At 40.6% G+C, this 18,517-nt stretch overlaps 1 protein-coding gene and 1 non-coding gene across 6 annotated transcripts in view; both read left to right on the top strand.

The window, feature by feature from the left end:
• Positions 1–15,717, top strand: part of WDR59 (WD repeat domain 59) — a 66,720-nt gene extending 51,003 nt beyond the window's left edge. Inside the window, exons 20-27 of one of the 5 annotated variants that reach the window (XM_043986597.1) lie at positions 3,577–3,710; positions 4,458–4,539; positions 9,667–9,779; positions 11,271–11,418; positions 11,550–11,622; positions 12,258–12,384; positions 12,912–13,054; positions 13,743–15,717. In XM_043986597.1, coding sequence (XP_043842532.1) covers positions 3,577–3,710; positions 4,458–4,539; positions 9,667–9,779; positions 11,271–11,418; positions 11,550–11,622; positions 12,258–12,384; positions 12,912–13,054; positions 13,743–13,978 — 1,056 coding nt within the window. In that variant the 3' untranslated portion in view covers positions 13,979–15,717. Of the gene's footprint in view, positions 1–3,576; positions 3,711–4,457; positions 4,540–9,666; positions 9,780–11,270; positions 11,419–11,549; positions 11,627–12,005; positions 12,075–12,257; positions 12,385–12,911; positions 13,055–13,742 lie in introns of those variants that run through there. The other 4 variants (XM_043986598.1, XR_006354916.1, XR_006354917.1 and 1 more) reach the window with 4 other exon arrangements.
• On the top strand, positions 7,913–8,020 carry LOC122744928. Its single transcript, XR_006355259.1, has one exon. It is a non-coding gene; the product is annotated as a U6 spliceosomal RNA (small nuclear RNA).
• Positions 15,718–18,517: the final 2,800 nt, after the last annotated feature.

The raw sequence follows: 18,517 nt of genomic DNA on the forward strand, positions 1-18,517 counted from the left end.
CATTATTCAGTGGTTTTTTTTCACCAATCCTCTCTCTCAATACCTACTCCATTTCTTTCCTCCCCATAATTATGTGAACTCTTTGATTCCACATGCATAAAATGGCTGATTGGGTCTCAGTTGGTTATCATAGTAATTGGCACGTCTTTCAGTTTGTCTTTGTCTCCCTTTATTTGTCTTCCCCTTGACTCTGAATCCCTGTGGTAGGAGTACTTCCTACCACTGATGTGTTGTTCCAAAAATCATAAGAGAGATTCTGGGTCCTGTATCAAACATTAGAAATATTTTACATTTAGGCTTGTCAGAATGAGACTGGAGCAATGCAAGGTATGTGACTTCAGTGACCTTCAGTGACCTTCTGCTCTCCACGAAATGTTGATAGTCATTGCTGGATAGGCCCAGGGAATCGAGTAAGGAACCCATGTTTTCTTCTGATGGCTAGGATTACAGAAGTAACTTGCAGAGTGGTGGGAGAAAATATTAAGGGAGGAAACCCAATTAGGAGAAGCAAAAATGGAATATTTAATTTATCTGCCAAGGTACTATAAAGGGCACATAGAAAATTGCTTAGTCACCTGGCAAGGGCTCAAACTATTCAATAGAGGCCAAAAGATTCAAGCCAGCCATTAGTGGTCAGAGGGCCCTAACCCACTATAGCTTTTGCCTATCTGGTGTTCCAGATTGTTTGGCTTTGTATAAAAGCTTGGACTCTTTTTTGTAGCCAGATATTATACATAAATATTTTGTCCCATGGAGTCATCTAGGCTTAACCATCTCTAAACTTTATGTAGTTATCCTTTTGTTGAGTTACAAGACTGAATCTTAAAGTGGCTTCTATAGATTGATTATTGGAGGCAGCTACCTCTATGGTTTAGACCCTGAATATAGTCTTCCAAGCCTCCATAACGCACTGCATTTCTGGTACAGAATTAAGTAACCCCCAGAAGACTTGAGATGCTGAAAGAATAATCAGGAAGTCCCCAGAACCCTAGGTTCAGGTTCTGCCAATTCAATAAAAGTAGGTAACTACGGAAAGTTATCAAAGCATTTTGGGTTGCAACCTGTGGAAGCCACAGAACTAAGTCTGAAATATAACCCCTTCACATTTAATGTTCTGTAAGCTCCTTAAGCAATCCCAGTAAAGAAATAGTAATAGCTCACATTTACAGAGTGGTACAGAGAGCTTCCATTTACATTTTCATTTGACTTTTACAAGCTGGGGATGGAGGAAAGGTAATTAGTGCAAATTTGTATTATCTTCATTTAACAAATGAGGAATCTGATACCAGTTGAAGTCAAGGAATATTAAATTAGGCCAAGATCATCACCAGGTGGAATTGGAACTCAGCACAGATACAGCCCAGATTTAACCCTTCTACTTGTTACTCCAAGCTTAGTGCTGTAATTACCACCTGTCATTTTGCAGTGTATTGGCCAGTATATTTGCACATGAGATATTTTCTGCATACAGCCCATGTTTTAATAGGTATGACTTTTTTATTGATGAAAACTAAGATGCCAGAAAGCTGCCATGTAATTAGTTAATGTTGTTGTTTTCTATAGCACTTGCTACTTATAAAATAGTAGAAACCATTTCTATGAGGAACTCTCATTTATTTCTACCTAGTGTATCGTTAAACTATTAGCATGAGTGAATCGTTCACATATTTAAGTGCTTTATTTTTCTCAACATATGTTTACATTTATACATATTAGTACCTGGTTTGGCTTCCAGGAAGGTTGATTTAACAGCCTTTTAGTAAACTTATCCACCACAGAAGACTAACTGAAGCTGAGCACTATTTAGTTTTTGAAAGAGGGATGCTGTTAGATAGACCCTGCTTTTGCTTAGAAATGTTCAGTCACTATGGCTATGGTAGCAAGCTAACTCCTCATCTGAGCCACTTCATTGGTTCCCACGACAGAATAACCTCTAGCACAGTCTATGCCATTAGAAGTTTGGATACCATTATAGTAAGAATGAGCTTAATTATTCATTTTGTAATTGACTTAGCAAACACGAGCAAATAACTAGGCACTATTTGGGTCACTGCACAGAGGAATGGTAGATGAATGCTGGGATGTGTGTTATTGTCAAATGGTATTTATTACATGATAATGTGTGTGCATGTTCTAGCTGTCAACATTGCCTGGCTCCAGCCTATTCTGACAGTCTGTTACCTTTTAACATACTAATTTGCTTAGGATTTGGGCACTTCTCCACTTGCATGCATTTCATTGTTGGATCATTGAAATATTAATTTGTTTTATCAGCATGCACATAGATATGCTTAAGGAAAATGCTGAAAGAACTGATGGGCTATCTAGCCATTATGAATTAATCTTCCTCTGACATTGCAGCATAATTCTGTTTATGATTAAATGTGGAAAATGTTCCTTAAGAAAAATTGGATTCAGGTCTCAATTGACAATGTACTTACATGTTAACTCACAGGTACTTAAAGCAAGGTATTCCTTCATTTACCTGCCATGACCTAACTTCAGGTTCTTAGTTTATAACTCAGGGTGTTTCTGTAGCACTTAATGATCCCTTAAGGAGAAGAATTGATTAACCTTCTTTAGGGAATCTTTCAGGAGAGAGATCCTTGGGTCAAAAAGGACCTCAACCTGGCTTGTGATTTAAGAAATGAGAGATGGGTTTTGTTGAGATGAGCTTAGTTACAGATAGAGTGGTGTGGGTTGAAAAGGTCCGTTAGCACTAGAAGGCATCCCCACAGCAGGAGGTACGTTTACTTCCTTGCCCAGTGCTCCTATCCTGGGAATAACCATGGCCTTACTTACCTCAAGGGCTAGAGTATGATAAAGCTTTGATCTCGTGATTAATGTTGCTGAAAAAAAGCCAGATGGGAAGTATACATTGATCATTCTCACTGCAAGGAGAATTTCACACAGATAGATCCATTGAAATTGCATGTGAAGCATTTTATGTCCAATGCCACAGTCTCTCTACTTCCTAGACATGTTTAGCGTTCTTAGGCGACTAGTAGAAATGATGACTAGTAATTGTAATAGGAATCATTCAGGCTATGTCATTTTACAGCCACCTAGTTTCTCTCCTCACCTAGTAAGAGTGGTGATTTTGCTCAGCATGTATCAGATTGCAACACCCACATTGCTGTGCCCTAATGAAAAATTTAAACAGATGCTATTGGATTTGACTGAAAGAATGAAAAATGGATGCCACTTCAAACACAGAACTTTGATTAAAGTGATGGACAGAACTAAAAGAGGTTTTTAGGTTCTTTCGTTTCGGATGGCTTTTTGCTATCTTTACCTCTGTTTTGTTCTAGCTTCAGTCAGATGAAAAGTCAGTATGCAGTCATTAAACACTTATCAACTGCAAACTCCTGTACTAGGCACTGACAACCTTTTCTGGGATTTTTGGACTAAGAGTTCATTGCCGTTGTCATTATTTTACTTCCAGAATTCGCTGCCTTGCTATGGGCGTGCTTGCAATGGAAGGTCTTTGTAGACTAGGGAACCCATTGAGCTGTTCAGTTCTAGGTTGGTTTTCTTGGCGACCCGTCACTAACATGTTTTCATCTCTTCCCCTAGAAATCACGGAGATGGAAGAGCAAACGGGAGGGTACAGACTCTGGCAACCGCCCAATCAAAGCAGCTGGAAAAGTCATAATCCAGGATATTGCCTGCTTACTTCCTGTCCACAAATCACTAGGAGAACTCTACATGTAAGTAGAAAATTCTAGGAGTCTTTTGTGTACTTGGAAATTAAAGATTGCATTATTATCATTGTTCAGTCATTTTCAGTTGTGTCCAACTCTTTGTGACCCCATTTGGAGTTTTCTTAGCAAAGATACTGGAGTGGTTTGCCATTTCCTTCTCCAGCTCATTTTACAGATCAGGAAGTGAGGCAAACAGGGTTGAGTGACTTGTCCAGGGTCACACAGCTAATAAGTGCCTGAGGCTGGATTTTAACTCAGTCTTCTCCAGGCCAAACACTCTATCCACTATGGTGCCACCTAGCTGCTCTAAGGTTACATTACACATGTTTGTTTCTGCAGTTCTTTTTTCTGAATGTCAAAAACCCATTCTTTGGGGCTTTATATGCAAACTGTTCTCATCAAAGTCCATTTTCATGGTTCCTATGTCCCTTGAAAGCTTTCGTTAAAGCATAGAAAAATTGGTTGGAAGATAGGTACCTAGCTACATAGCCTTTCCTGACTTCCCAGAATAGTGAGTTATTATACTTTGGCGCCAGGTCCCTTCCCACAGCATTGGATGAAGCCCCAGCTGATGTTTGCTTCAGTAGAGCAAGGAGAAGAAGGCTTCATGAAAACAGAAAAATGACTCAATTATTTCTAGGATCCCTTTCACCTCCATCTATTTCTGTTTGTCCATCTGTCTCTGTTTAAAACTGACAGTGGTTCATTTGGGAAGGTGGTCTGGGAAGACTCATTTTGCTGCTTGTTTTTCAGACTGAATATCCATGACATTCAGGAGACCTGCCAGAAGAATGCTGCCTCTGCCTCGCTTGTGGGGCGCAAGGATCTAGTGCAGGTACCGACTCCCCTTGCAGAGAGAGCAGTGCCTCAGAGCTGGGCCTTATTCCTGGAATGGGCTGCTCACTCTGGCTGCATTTCTGCTGGGATGGCATTTTCAAGTGTGCAGTGTCAGACTCCTCTCTTGGTGGCCCTAGGCCAACACAGAGGACTTGAGCACCTTCCCAAGCACTAAGTGTTTTGTTGTTTCCTTGGCCAGTGTTAAACATCTTGTACTTGAATGTCCTTCACTAACGTTCTATTTTTGAATCTTGTCATTTATACAACATCCCTTTTGCATGGTATTAGGGTTGGGCTGTAAGGGGAACAGGCCACTTCCCACCTGACTCATGTTCACTTTAACTTTTTTTCTTATCTCTCCTCCAAACAAGAGACCCTGATTTTTTTTTTCTAAATAAAAAAAAATCCTTAATATCTCCCATTCAGCACATCAAAGTCTTCTAGCCAACACTGCTAAATTTGTTTAATTCTTTGGGATTTGTGATGGGAATTATGGGTTTAACCTGTTTCTAAGAGGATCCAAACCCAGAGATTCTTAGCATTCTTGGATAAGCATATATTTGATTTCCCCTCCCATGACTTATTGTTGGTATGAATGTCTTTCTTTGAAGCAGAATGACTCTTAACAACTTAGTATTTTCAGTAATGTTCTAGAATAGAACTACTCTGTCTCTATTAGTAGCTATCTTAATAAAGTTTGGTGAAATGACAGGTTGGTAAAAATACTTGTAAAAATCTTTTTTTTTGCTTCCTTTAATTTATGCCTCAAGCCATACATTAAAGATAGCAGGTGCCTCCCCCCCCCCCAATGATTTTTTATTTGGGAAAAGGTTAATTCCTTCATCTTTTCAAAGAACAATTCAGGGACTACCTCCCATGTGAACTCTTTCTTTTTTCTTTTTTCAATCTTAATAGTGTTTTGTTTTTTTCCAGTTACATGTAAAGATAGTTTTCAATATAACAAAAATGGAAAATATTGGATGTTGGAGGGGCTATGAGAAAGCTGGGACACTAATCTACTGTTGGTGGAATTGTAAAAAGATCCAACCATTCTGGAGAACAGTTTGGAATTATGCCCAAAGGGCTATAGAACTGTGCATACCTTTTGATCCAGCAATACCACTGCTAGGTTTATATCCCAAAGACATCCCCCCCAAAATAAAAAGACCTATTTGTACAAAAAATATTTATAGCCAATCTTTTTGTGGTGGCTAAGAATTGGAAATCGAATCCATTGGGGAATGGCTAAAAAAGCTGTGCTGTATGACAGTGATGGACTATTATTGGTCTATAAGAAATGACAAGCAGGATGATTTCAGAAAGGCCTGGAAAGACTTGTATGAACTGATGTATAGTGAAGTGAGCAGAACCAAGAGAACATTGTTCAGAGACAGCAATATTGTTTGATGAAGAACTGGGAATGACTTAGCTATTCTTGATAATACAATGATCTAAGACAATCCCAAAGGACTCTTGATGAAATATACTATCCACCTCCAAAGAAAGTACTGATATTGATGGAATACAGAATAAAGCATACTATTTTTCACTTTCATTTTTTCTTTTATTCAAGTTATCTTATACAAAATGACTAATATGGTAATGTTTTACATAATTGTACATGTATAACCTATATCTGATTGCTTACCTCCTCAGGGAGGGAAACAGGAAGGGAGGGAAGGAAGGATGAAAATTGGAACCCAAAACTATAAATTAAAGTATTTATTACTTTTAAAAAAAGATAGTTTTCAACATTTTTGAGTTCTAAATTTTTCTCCCTCACTCCTCCTCTCTTCCTCCCCAAGATAGAAATATGATATAGGTTATATATGTACAATAACATTAAACATGTTTGTGCATTAGTCTTGTTGTGAAAGAAGAATCAGAACAAAGGGAAAAACCTCAAAAAATAAAAACCACAACAACAAAAAGTAGAAGCAGTATGGTTCAATCTGCATTCAGATTCCACATTTCTTTTTTCTGGATTTGGAGAACATTTTCCATCATGAGTCCTTTGAAATTATCTTAGATCATTGTATTGCTGAGAAGAGCTAAATCTTTCACAGTTGATCATCACACAATGTTGCTATTACTGTGTACAATGTTCTCCTGGTTCTGCTCACTTCCACAGCATCGGGTTTTTCTGAAATCTGCCTGCTCATCATTTCTTACAGCACAATAGTATTCCATTACATTCATATATCACAACTTGTTCAGTCATTCCCTAATTGATGGGCATCTCCTCAGTTTCCAAATCTGAGAGATCTGTTACAAATATTTTTGTACATGTGGGTCCTTTACCCTTTTTTATGATCTCTTTGGGATACAGACCTAGTATTAGTGTTTACTGGGTCAAAGGCTATGCACAGCCCCATAGCCCTTTGGGCATAGTTCCAAATTGCTCTCCCGAATGGTTGGATCAGTAGCATATGCTTTTTGCTCAGCAAGGATCTACAGAACTAAACTGTGTCACTATTTCTGATGGAGGACTTCAGGGCATGTTTCCCCTGAGTTTATTAGTGGTTCAAGACCATTCATAGCAAAATCCAGCAACTAAATTTGCTGCCAAAAATCTATTAAGGGGCAGCTAGGTGCTACAGTGGATAAAGCCCTGGCCCTGGATTCAGGAGGACCTGAGTTCAAATCCAGCCTCAGACACTTGATACTTACTAGCTGTGTGACCCTAGGCAAGTCACTTAACCCTCATTGCCCCACCAAAAAAAAAAATTTAAATTAAAAATCTATTAGGCAGTTACCAAAAATGAGGAGCTGATGTTAGTGAACCAACAGAAATGCATGTTCTCTTAGAATAACTGCCTCTTTCCAGCCAAGTGTTAGTTAAGTGGAATGAGTATCAGGGATCTGGTAGGTGAGTGCAAAAAGACCGCCTCCCCATCTCATTTTCTCTTCAGCAAATGACAGTTTCTGTAATTCTTGTTTACATATCTATAATTCAAGTTACATAAACTGAGGCATTGTTTACTGTTTTATGTATTTGATCATCAATTAATCAATAAATGTGTCAGGCACTGTCCTAGTTGCTGGGGTTACAAATGCAAAAGTGATATAGTCCCTGCCCTCAAGGAACTTAGATTCTGCAAGGGAGATACAGTATGTCCACATATAAATAATTATAGTATGTTTACAAAATATACTCCTTGAGGGCAGAAACTTTGTCATTTCCACTCAATAGCAATGGAGTCACGTGTTATTACCTAAGCTCCCTAAGCTAACAGTGATGGAGGCACGCTCTCAGCTTGATGTCAGTAAAAAGGAAATCGCAATCCCTCCACTTCAGAGTAAGAGAATAGGTTGTGTAAAAGTACTACAGCAGAGTTCTTCAAGATTCCTACTTTGAAATGAATGCAGTAGTGCTCGCTTCGGCAGCACATATGCTAAAAATTAGAGTGATACAGAGAAGATTAGCATGGCCCCTGCACAAGGATGACACCCAAATTGGTGAAGCGAAATGAATGCAGTGAAGACAACCTACATTTCAAAAGGAAAGATGAACTAGCAAGGCTTCCAAAAGAGGAATCTGGAGGTTCCTTTTCTTTCCAGATAACCTAAGGGACCAAAAGAGGCAGCAGGGAGAGTGTAGAAAAGAATCCCAGACTCTGACTTTTGGAAGAGACTTCAGTGACCTTACAGGATTCACACCAAGTAGTTGATAAGCCTTTCTTTCCACAGTGAGGTAGAACCAGCTAACTTCTGAGGTCACTTGAAGATAGCTCTAAGTGTTCCAAATTTGCCTTTCTCTAACTTCCTCTCACTGTTCCTGGTTCTTTTTTCTAGGGCCATACTAAACAAATCTGATCTCTCTTCCACTTGATAGCCCTTTATTTAAATTTTTTTAAAGACATCTGTCATTTTATTCCTAAATTAAAGGTAGCTTAGAATTTTTTTCTATCTTGTCCAACTTTGGCAGCCTGGGAAAGCCTATGGACCCCTTCTTAGAGTAATGTCATTCAGTGTATGAAATACATTGACTATCATAAAGGAAGGCCATTTTTAATAACCATTTTTATTTAAAGTAAAAAAAATTAGGTAAGAAGAAGTCATACAGAATTAGAAACAATGGGTCCAAATTTTGGAGAGCAGATCAGTTGTTATAAAGAAAATAACATACATTGTAGTAATATGACAAAATGGGATGCTTTGGAAGGCAGTAGGTTCCCAATTCCCAACACACACCCCCTTTTTTTTTTTTGCAAGGCAGTCAGGGTTAAGTGACTTGCCCAGGGTCACACAGCTAGTAAGTATCATGTCTGAGGTAAGATTTGAGCTCAGGAACTCATATCCTCGTGACTCCAGGGCCAGTGCACTGTTCACTGTGCCATCTAGCTGCCCCAAAGGAAGCCAATTCTATCGAAATATATTTATCAAAATGTTTATTAAAAAAAAGAAGTTCACAGAGCCCAGCTTAAGAACCCCTGCCCCATGTCTTCTCTTCTCCAAGCTAAACATGCCCAGGTCTTTGAGCTAATGCTTATGTGGTATGAGTTCATAGCCCTTCATCCTGTCCACTGCCATCTGGAGGCTCTTCTTTCTAGCATCTTTCCTGAATGTAGTACCCAAAGCTAACCATCATACCCCAGGGCTGAGGGAAGCAGGCCTCCACCCTCTTTATTCCTGGACTTTCTGCCTCTCTATGTGTAACCTCAGCTTGACAGTATTGACCTGCTCAGTTTCCATCACACACTGGGGACACAGCCATGTTGAAGCACTGTGGTCTGGCCGTCTCTCCTCTATCTTCTACTTGTGAAGTTAATCCTTTTAATCAAAATGACATATTATCTTATTCAGTGGCCCAGCGCGGCAAACTTTCTGAAGGCTGTAGGTTAGCCAGATCTTCCTCCTAGCTTTGCGTTAGCTGCCAGTTTGATAAGCATATCATCTAAGCTTTTACCCAAGTCACCGACAGATGTCTTAAATGGTATAAGGCCAGGCAAAATCACATGTAATGGGCTTTTTTGGGGAGTACTGAATTCTCTAACCTCGTCTTGGGTAATGAGGGTTAATTAAACTACTTGCATATCCTTGTGAAGTAGGTGAGTTTTATTTCACTGCCTCTGGTCTTATCCTCACTTGGGTATATGTAAATGTCTCTCTTTGGTCTTTCCAGGTTTGGTCTCTGGCTACGGTAGCTACCGACCTTTGCCTTGGTCCAAAGTCTGATCCAGATTTGGAGACACCATGGGCCCGACATCCATTTGGGCGGCAACTGTTGGAGTCCCTGTGGGTTTTCTTTTTTTTTTCTTTCTTTTCTTTTTTTTTTTTGCGGGGCATTGGGGGTTAAGTGACTTGCCCAGGGTCACACAGCTAGTAAATGTCAAGTGTCTGAGGCTAGATTTGAACTCAGGTACTCCTGAATCCAGGGCCAGCACTTTAACCACTGTGCCATCTAGCTGCCCCCACTGTGGGTTTTCAAAGGCTAAGGGCTGTGGGAAGTTAAAGGGTTGTAATGGGGTTGAAATCTATTCATTAAAACATTCATCTGGTTTCCATGACATGGGTTAAGAAGAAGGTATAGAATAAAGTCTGTTTCTTTATTAAGAAACTCTTCCTCATACACACATAGACTTTGAAGATTTTTGTTTGGCTCTTTGACTACCTTATCCTAATAATGTAGACGTGAGTCCTCTTGAAGTAGAAAGTTCCATTGTATAGAACTGCTAAGCTGCTATTTTCATAATGGAAAATTGCTTTGGGAGTCACTGTTTGCTGCTCCTTTCTCAAGTTTGCTCTTTGATGGTCAGTCCGGTTGCTTGAGACCATCAAGTCTGCATTAAGTTCATGGCACTTTAATCTTATAAAATGGAGATTTGATAAGACTTAGCCATATAATTTTTCCTGGATAGGCTCCCCAACAAGACAAGCTGACTCCTCAGCATTGTGAAGAGATTCTCTCCATTCCTATGGGCCACGTCTTGCTTTACCTAACTGAGAACAGACTCTAGACTAATACCTGTTTTTGATGGCCTCTTGTAAAACCTACTCTGTCTATCTTACGATCCTTCTGTTAAACTTAGATCATATGTGTGAGAACTCTGTAAATTATAAAGGGCCAAGCCCTGTAAGGTAGCCCTGCTGTAATGATTTATTCTCAGAGCAAGGCCCTTATGTTTTTTCCTTTTAACATGCCAGTGTTAGAGCAAGTTGGTAACACAGTTTTTGCTCTTTCCTAATAGGATAGACTTAGAGCTCTGCCCCAGGGCTTCTTTAAAGCTCGTTGAGCCCAAAGAGCTTCTGGGTTCCCCTTCAGCCAGCTTCTCGATTGCTTTAGAGTAGGTCCTGTGATGAAAATAATAGGAAACCAGAGGGAAGCACTTGTCTGCCTCAAAATAAATGTTTACCAAAAGATCATGACTTTCAGACATCTCAAGTCTGCACTAGTAACTGTGCTTTACGTTTGAATAGGAAACACTAGAATTTTGGAAATATGAATGGAAAGCTAGATAGAACCCATCAGGACGATACCTGAGTCATTGGTCACCCTGGATAGCACTATATTCTATTCCATATTTAGCCAGATCAAAAAGAAAGCAAGCCATTTGACCTATGGAAAGCCTTAGTTCTTGCCATTGAGTTTAAAATCAGAATCTCTTTTAACTGATGGGAAAATTCATGAGATTGAATTCATCTCTTGCCAAAAATCTCTGAGATTGTTATAGTTAACCTTTTTTTCAACCCGTGTCTTGGTTCATTATCTCTTCCTCCTTTCCCTAGGCTGGCCCATTATTGTCAACTCCGGGATGTCCAGACACTGGCCATGCTTTGCAGTGTGTTTGAAGCACAGTCCAGGCCACAGGGAATACTGAACCCCTTTGGACCCTTTCCTAATCGTCCCTCCAACCTCGTGTCCCACAGCCGATATGTGAGTAGAATGAGTTCCCGGTTAGTGCTTTTTTTTTAGGTTAGTGCTTATTTTTACCAAATGATATTAAGCACAGGGATGGTGCCTTTGCTATCCCATTAATGTTTTGTTGTTATCTTCCATCCTGGCAGCCTAGCTTTACTTCCTCTGGTTCTTGCTCAAGTATGTCAGACCCGGGACTCAACACGGGTGGATGGAATATAGGTAGGTATGTAAATAATCTAAACAGAGCTATATTTCCAGCATTAGAAAGGGCATGTGCAAAATTATTAATACGTAACCTTTATTTGATTGGAATCTTCATCGTGTTGCTCGTTGTGCATTTCATTTCCTCCTAGAATTCATCTACAATAAAAGTCCTTTTAAAATAATGAATAATGAAAGCCATGTTGCAGTGCGTGTATAGGCTTGAGATGTTTGTCTCTCTAAATTAAGTTTCTTTACAGAGAGACTTCTTGGCAGGTGGTTGTTCCTTGCGTCTGCATCAATCACATAAAAAATGTGTAATGAGGCTTTTCCAGCTTTTAATTCAACAACCCTAACCTATGCCCTCCACCTACCCTGTTTTCATCTGCGGCTCCCCCCAGCTCACCTGTAAATGACCTCTTCCAGTGAGGAAAACTAGAAGACAGGGAGCCATATAGAGTTGTAGACAAGTAGGTGTGCTTGTTTTTATGGTTGTAAGGTTGTCAGTGGGAAAACCAAGGCAGAGATGGGGTAGTTCTTTAATGGTAGGTCTCTGACTTCCCCACCCTGTGCGTGTGGTGGATTAGACCTACTGTATTAATGAACCGGTTTTCAGACAGTCATCATCCCTTTTCTTTTTCACTTCTCTAAAGTGGGTAGGGAAACAGAGCATGCATCTTCACCCTGGGGAGAGTCCTCACCCGATGAATTGCGCTATGGGAGTTTGACCTACAGTGACCCTCGTGAGCGAGAACGAGACCAGCATGACAAGAATAAAAGGTAGTCCATCTCTGTTGAGAGCTCTGCTTTTCTCTGGTTCCCAAGGCCTTCAAACAGTTGTACTCTGTTGTTGCAAGTGTGTTTTGCTATTGCCGTCTGCTATCTAAGTCCTGAGCACCTAAATGTCATCCATCATGTCAGAAAAGCAGTCCTCTGCTAATTGGAGATGACTGGAGCCTGTGATCCGATTTACACTTTTATGGAACCCCCACATTTCCTAAAATCAGGGTCCTCACTCTGAGAGAGGGACATTCAGCAGCTTTACTGTGGAGGGCTGTGTGGCTTCTCTGATACGTGTGAATATTAAAGATTCTACTTGGCATGTTTTTCCTCAGAGAACAGAAGACTCACCATTTATGGGACCTTATTAAATACCTTTCTCCCTGTCCCTGTCCTATAACTCAGGGAAAACACTGATTTATATTCAAAAGGCTCTTTGACCGTTGTGGGCCAAGGACACTGACTTAGTCTTTTAGTCCTTTTTATGGGGGGGGGGGGCAACAGAAGAATTTATGAATTTTCTTCAGGCTCTTGGATCCTGCCAACACTCAGCAGTTTGATGATTTTAAGAAATGTTATGGAGAAATCCTTTATCGTTGGGGTCTGAGAGAGAAACGAGCTGAAGTTTTAAAGTTTGTGTCCTGCCCTCCTGATCCTCATAAGGGAATTGGTGAGTGATATGAATTTCAGTCTTCTCCTCTTCAGTATCTGATAGGTTCCTCTAATTTAAATTGCTCAGTGCTTAAATCCCAGAATAAGTGTTCAGTCTCTCATTTTTAAGCTGAGCTTTAACATTTTTAAAGTCTCTTCATTGAGCTTATGAAAATTTGGGGGCACTTGGTCACTATTCAGTTTTGGTTTATTAGAAAGTACTAGTGGGCAGAGAAGTCTTTTGTTTGTTCAAATAGTGATTATAATTAGCAACATTTTAAAGAACATTGTTCATTTGATTGACTAACAAAAAGAGCTGAAAACAATTCAAAATACTAATCAGATTTGTTATCTGAAGTGTTAATGGAGTTCTCAGGTAAGCATATGCCAGTTCTCCAATGATGTGTTTCCTTTTCATGAGAACTAATCCTGGATACAGCCAGGGTGACGGACAGAGAGCCGGCTTTGGAGTCAAGGAACACCTAGGTTCAAATCCTGCTTCTGAAACACTCCAGGAAAATCACTTTACCTGTCAGTGCTCTAGGCCCCTGGCAGGCTGAGGTGCAGATCTGCATTGGCAGAGGACCCTTTCCCCTGAAAGTTCCCTGTACCAGTGAAATCACAGATCTGAACTGACCAAACAAGTGAGCAAGCAAAAAGCTAACATTGTTACTTCGCTTTTTCTCTCTATCTGATACCATCTCCAGAGTTTGGTGTGTACTGCAGTCACTGCCGGAGTGAGGTCCGTGGAACTCAGTGTGCCATCTGCAAGGGCTTCACGTTCCAGTGCGCCATCTGCCATGTGGCGGTGAGAGGCTCCTCCAACTTCTGCCTGACCTGTGGTCATGGCGGGCACACCAGCCACATGATGGAGTGGTTTCGCACCCAGGAGGTGTGTCCCACTGGGTGTGGGTGCCACTGCCTGCTGGAGAGTACGTTCTGAAATCCCAGGCTGTAGACCCTGTGTGGAGAACCCCACAGAAGCCATGGCTGGAATCACTGCACCTCCTTGGAAGGGAGACTCCCATTCACCTAACTCATTTCTGACCTGGCCGCTTTTTCTTCGATTCCTTCGCAGTTTGTCCACTGCTGGCAGTGGTCACCACTCGGAGGAAGTTGAGTCAGAGCAGTGCTTGGTGTGTTCTCGGCCTCAGGGGAGCCAGCACGTTGGACATTGTCTTGGAGAAGAGTCCTTGCTTGCTTAAAGGACGTGGGCTTACTTTGGGGTTAGTGTCATTTTTGATGCCGAGCAGGACCAGAACAAAGAAGAGACCAAAGCCAGATGCAAAGGACAATCTTCTCAGCCAGCTGGCCATAACTCTTCATTGAATTGAAAAGCAGTAGTTTTGGAAACTTGATTGTACATTTAATGAGCTGATGGGCAGTGGCCTTTAAAGCTATGACTTTAAATTATGAATATATGATGTACTTAGGGATTTTTAAGATGGTTTTTATTTTTGAGCTGCTATTTCTTGGCCAGTAAGATTCTGGTAATTGTGTGAGACAAAGAATTAAACAACATTTTAATGGAGCATGTACGATTTTCCTACTTGTTGTTAACTACAGTTGCTATAAAAGATCAAACTAAATGCTTAGGCTGTGTGAGAGAAAATGCCAGTTTGCTTCTGTGGAATCTGACCTCAGAAAATCATTTCATTTAGTAAATGGAAGATGGAAGAATGTTACCAAGCCAATAGAGAAATAGCCTGGTCCTTCTGTGGCTGAAGATGGAGATGGTGTGATTGCAACGGGAGCAGTTATCTTCTCCATCTTTCTGTTGGTGTCATTTGTTGTGAACTTTGTTCAAGGTGACATCCCAGGTGGATGTGACAAAGGTGCTGGCCTGTTCTCCTAAATGCTTTCTTCCCTCTTGTCCTTCCCCCGTAACTCTGCCTAAGTAGGCCTGGGAAGTAGGACCTTATTTAGCAAATATTTCTGTGGAGAAAATTCACTTCTTTGCAGTCAGTCAAGCAAAACCTGAAAGTTTACAGCTCCAAGTAGATGTTGGCTTAATTAATATGAATACAGTTCCATGGCTTGAAACATTTATAAATGATCTCAAGCCTCAGTGACCTTGCTTTGGACTAACTGTGCCTTAAAGAAACAAGTTCCAGTCTTTGTCACAGCTTGAAGACTGGCTTTTTAAAAACAGGATTCCAAACAAAGCCAAGTTGCTAGTGTGCCTGCATCCTCCCAGACGATTGGCCTCCCCAGCGGGGAACATAAAAAAGTTGGCAGAGCTGGGAGCACTGGGGATGCCAGGAAGTCAGAAAGACCAGGAGTTCCTTTCAAATGTGCTTTTCTCTTGTCTGTGGCATTTTATCATCGGCAGTAATAAATGAGAGCCTCTTGTAGCTGAACCCAGAATGTGGTGGCTCTGAAATTTGCACAGAGGACAAAGGATCCATCACATTTCCTAATGGGATCTCAAGTTGCACAGAGGAAAAAACACTTCCCTGCCTCCACGTTGCTTAGTCTGATGTGAAAGTTTGTCTCTCTCTGTTCCTATCAAGAATCAGATGTATTTTTTGTGTTTACAAGTATGTTGTTATGTAAAAGTCCTTCCTTCTGAAGTTTTTAAAAAAAAAAACAAAAATCCAAATCAAGTGTTATTAAAGTCTTATGAGTCTGTTCTAATCGTGTGTTAAGGAATTTAAAGTTAAAAGAAATAATTCTCTCTTCTTTCACCTTTCAAAATGGAAATGGAAATTCCTTTTAGAAGTTATCATATTCTAAAGTGGAGATTCCTACTTTTCTAGAAAGGTTGATAGATTTGAAACTTCTCCCTTTGAGTATGCTGGATCTTTGAGTGCTTTTCATAGTGGTGCTTACTCTCCCTCTTGCTTTCAGAATAGTAGGATATTAAAAAGCAGAGCAATTTCCTCACAGGGATAGAAACAGTTTTGGGCTAAAAATTCTCATTGTCTGATCCAGAATGCCTGTTCTTCCCTGCAGTGATGGAGCAGCACTTATCTTTTAGCTGTGTGACCCTGGGCAAGTCACTTAACCCCAAATGGCTCACCAAAAAAAGAAAGAAAGAAAGAAAGAAAATACAGTTACACTGAGAGAACCAAAGAGCAAAAAAAATAGAACTTGAGGGGGTATTGAAGGCACCTGTACCCCACACACAGGGTTTGTATTTGCTTAGGTGACATGAGATGGAGACAGTCAGGCAAATGACATATGAATAAATGCTGTCATGTTCCCTTTGGGAAGCTTGCCTAGGATTTGTTCATGTTGCTTCTTTGGCATATTCTTTGCTGTACAGAAGTGAGCATCTTCCCCAGGGAATCAGGGAAGGGCCTGGAGCACTTGAGACCCCTGCAGTGCCAAAAGCAAGTGAATGGTGTCAAGACCAGGCAGCTGCTCCCCAGTAGCTCTTTTAGGGAAGCCTGAGGCCTCAGGATTCTAGAAGGGGCCACAAGTATTTGCCCCCACCCCCACCCCCACCCCGAACTGGGCCTGAGGCGGGATCTCTCCAATTCCTCACACAGCTTTCAAAGGGCAATGCTTTGAGAAATGCTCACCTTTGGGTCTCATGTAACATTCTCCGAGGAAGTAACCAATTTTACAGCCAGCGGCTGGGAACTGAATGTGTGATTCATAATGTGAGATTCACCCTTCTCGTACCCTCTGATAAACCAGCTCCCCCTGTAGTCTTCACACCTATGATTGCAGCTCAGCAAGTCAGCAAGGGTCTGGGTACACATTGGTCCATCTCACCCTTCCTGACAAGGTTTGTATTGAAACATTTCTCTGGGGCCCTGTACTATTAGGGAGTTCTTAGAAACCAATTTCATCCCCCTCAGGCAGAGTCTCAGCCATAGTCTTTCATCTTCATCATTATGCAACTAATACAGCAAAAGAAAAGGAAAAGAAGGGGAAATCCGGTTGCCAGGAATGTGAGAACCTCACAACAGCTTGGGAGTCCAGCTCTTGGCCCTGTGCTGGAACATATATTTTGGGGAATTTGCTGTAAAAATGACAGATGATTGGGAACAAAATGTATCATATAGATGTTTGGCTGTGGCATTTACTGATAGATTCCTGGTAGGTTACTTTTGTTTGCTGTTGGCTTGATAAAAGAGGTGTGGTGCATCTCTTTACAGTTATATTAAAAAACCAATAACGTTTTTGAAAAGCTCATTTTTTTCCTAGAAAATGAAAATATTATATAAGCAGCCTAGTAAAAGTGTACCACCTTTTAGTTCTAACCTTTGAGAGAAGCAGAAGGCCACAATTTCCCCAAGTTAGGTGGGAAAACCGTCCTATTTTCTGTGCTATCCTTTGACAGCAGAAGTAACAGCTGCATTAATTACATGCCCATTTATGTGTTGTCAGATAAGTTGTATAGACATAAGCGGTGCCTTAGCAGCTTACCCATCTGAAAAGACAATCACTGGGTTTCTTAAAGAGAATGAGAGTTTGGAAGTATTTCTCAGTTATACAGATGTTGACTTCAATTTGGGGTCTAGTTTAGTTTCGCTTGCATTACTTCTTGTAGCACAAGAATTTCATTTTGGTAGCAAATATGATTTAGCAATGACAGCTTTGGGAGGGTAAAGTATTGGTCATTAGAGCCAGATACTCAGGCATACCATTGGAATTGTTCTCCACAATGACTCTTTTTTTTTTTTTTAATTTTTGGACAGGGCAATGAGGGTTAAGTGACTTGCCCAGGGTCACACAGCTAGTAAGTGTCAAGTGTTTGAGGCTGGATTTGAACTCAGGTCCTCCTGAATCCAGGGCCAGTACTCTATCCACTGTGCCATCTAGTTGCCCCCTCCACAATGACTCTTACCACTGTGCTTGGAATTGCCACATCTGTGATTGAGGGGAAGGGTCTCCTAATTGACCACTGAGATTCATTAATTCAAGCTTTGCAACAGAAATGGTGCCAGATGTGAAGGTGAATTTAAGAAATGACTCTTCTGAAAAAAGTCCTTTGGAGAATACTTCATTTCAAATTTCCAAGCTACCGATTTGATAATTACACAATTTCAGAGTTGGCAGAGACTTGAGAGACTGTCATGTCCAACCCCTGTTGAATATAAATCTCCTTCACAACATTTCCAGCAGATGTCCTCTAGGCTCTGTAGATCATTGAGGAATATCACACCCCCTTCCTGGGGTAGTGCTGCCTACTCCACTTTTTCATCATTCAGATTGTTAGGTAATGCTCTTATAGATAAGGTTAATTTTACTTCTGAAAAAAATGTTTTTAATTCAATTTTATTTTTACTTTTAGTTCCAAATTCTCTTCCTCCTTCCTCCTGTTTCACTCACTGAGAAAGCAAGAAAAACAAAGCCCATTATGTATTCATGCCAAACAAATCTCCACATTGACCATGTCCAAAGAAAATGAAAGGGGGGAGGGGAAAGAAAAGAAGCTTCCACCTGCATTAAATTCTTCAGCTCTCTTTTACAGGGGGATATTGTGTTTTCATCATGAGTCCTCCAGAACTGGTGGGTCCTTGTATTG

The sequence above is a fragment of the Dromiciops gliroides genome, chromosome 2, assembly GCF_019393635.1.
Source record: "Dromiciops gliroides isolate mDroGli1 chromosome 2, mDroGli1.pri, whole genome shotgun sequence".
Classification (NCBI taxonomy): Eukaryota; Metazoa; Chordata; class Mammalia; order Microbiotheria; family Microbiotheriidae; genus Dromiciops; species Dromiciops gliroides.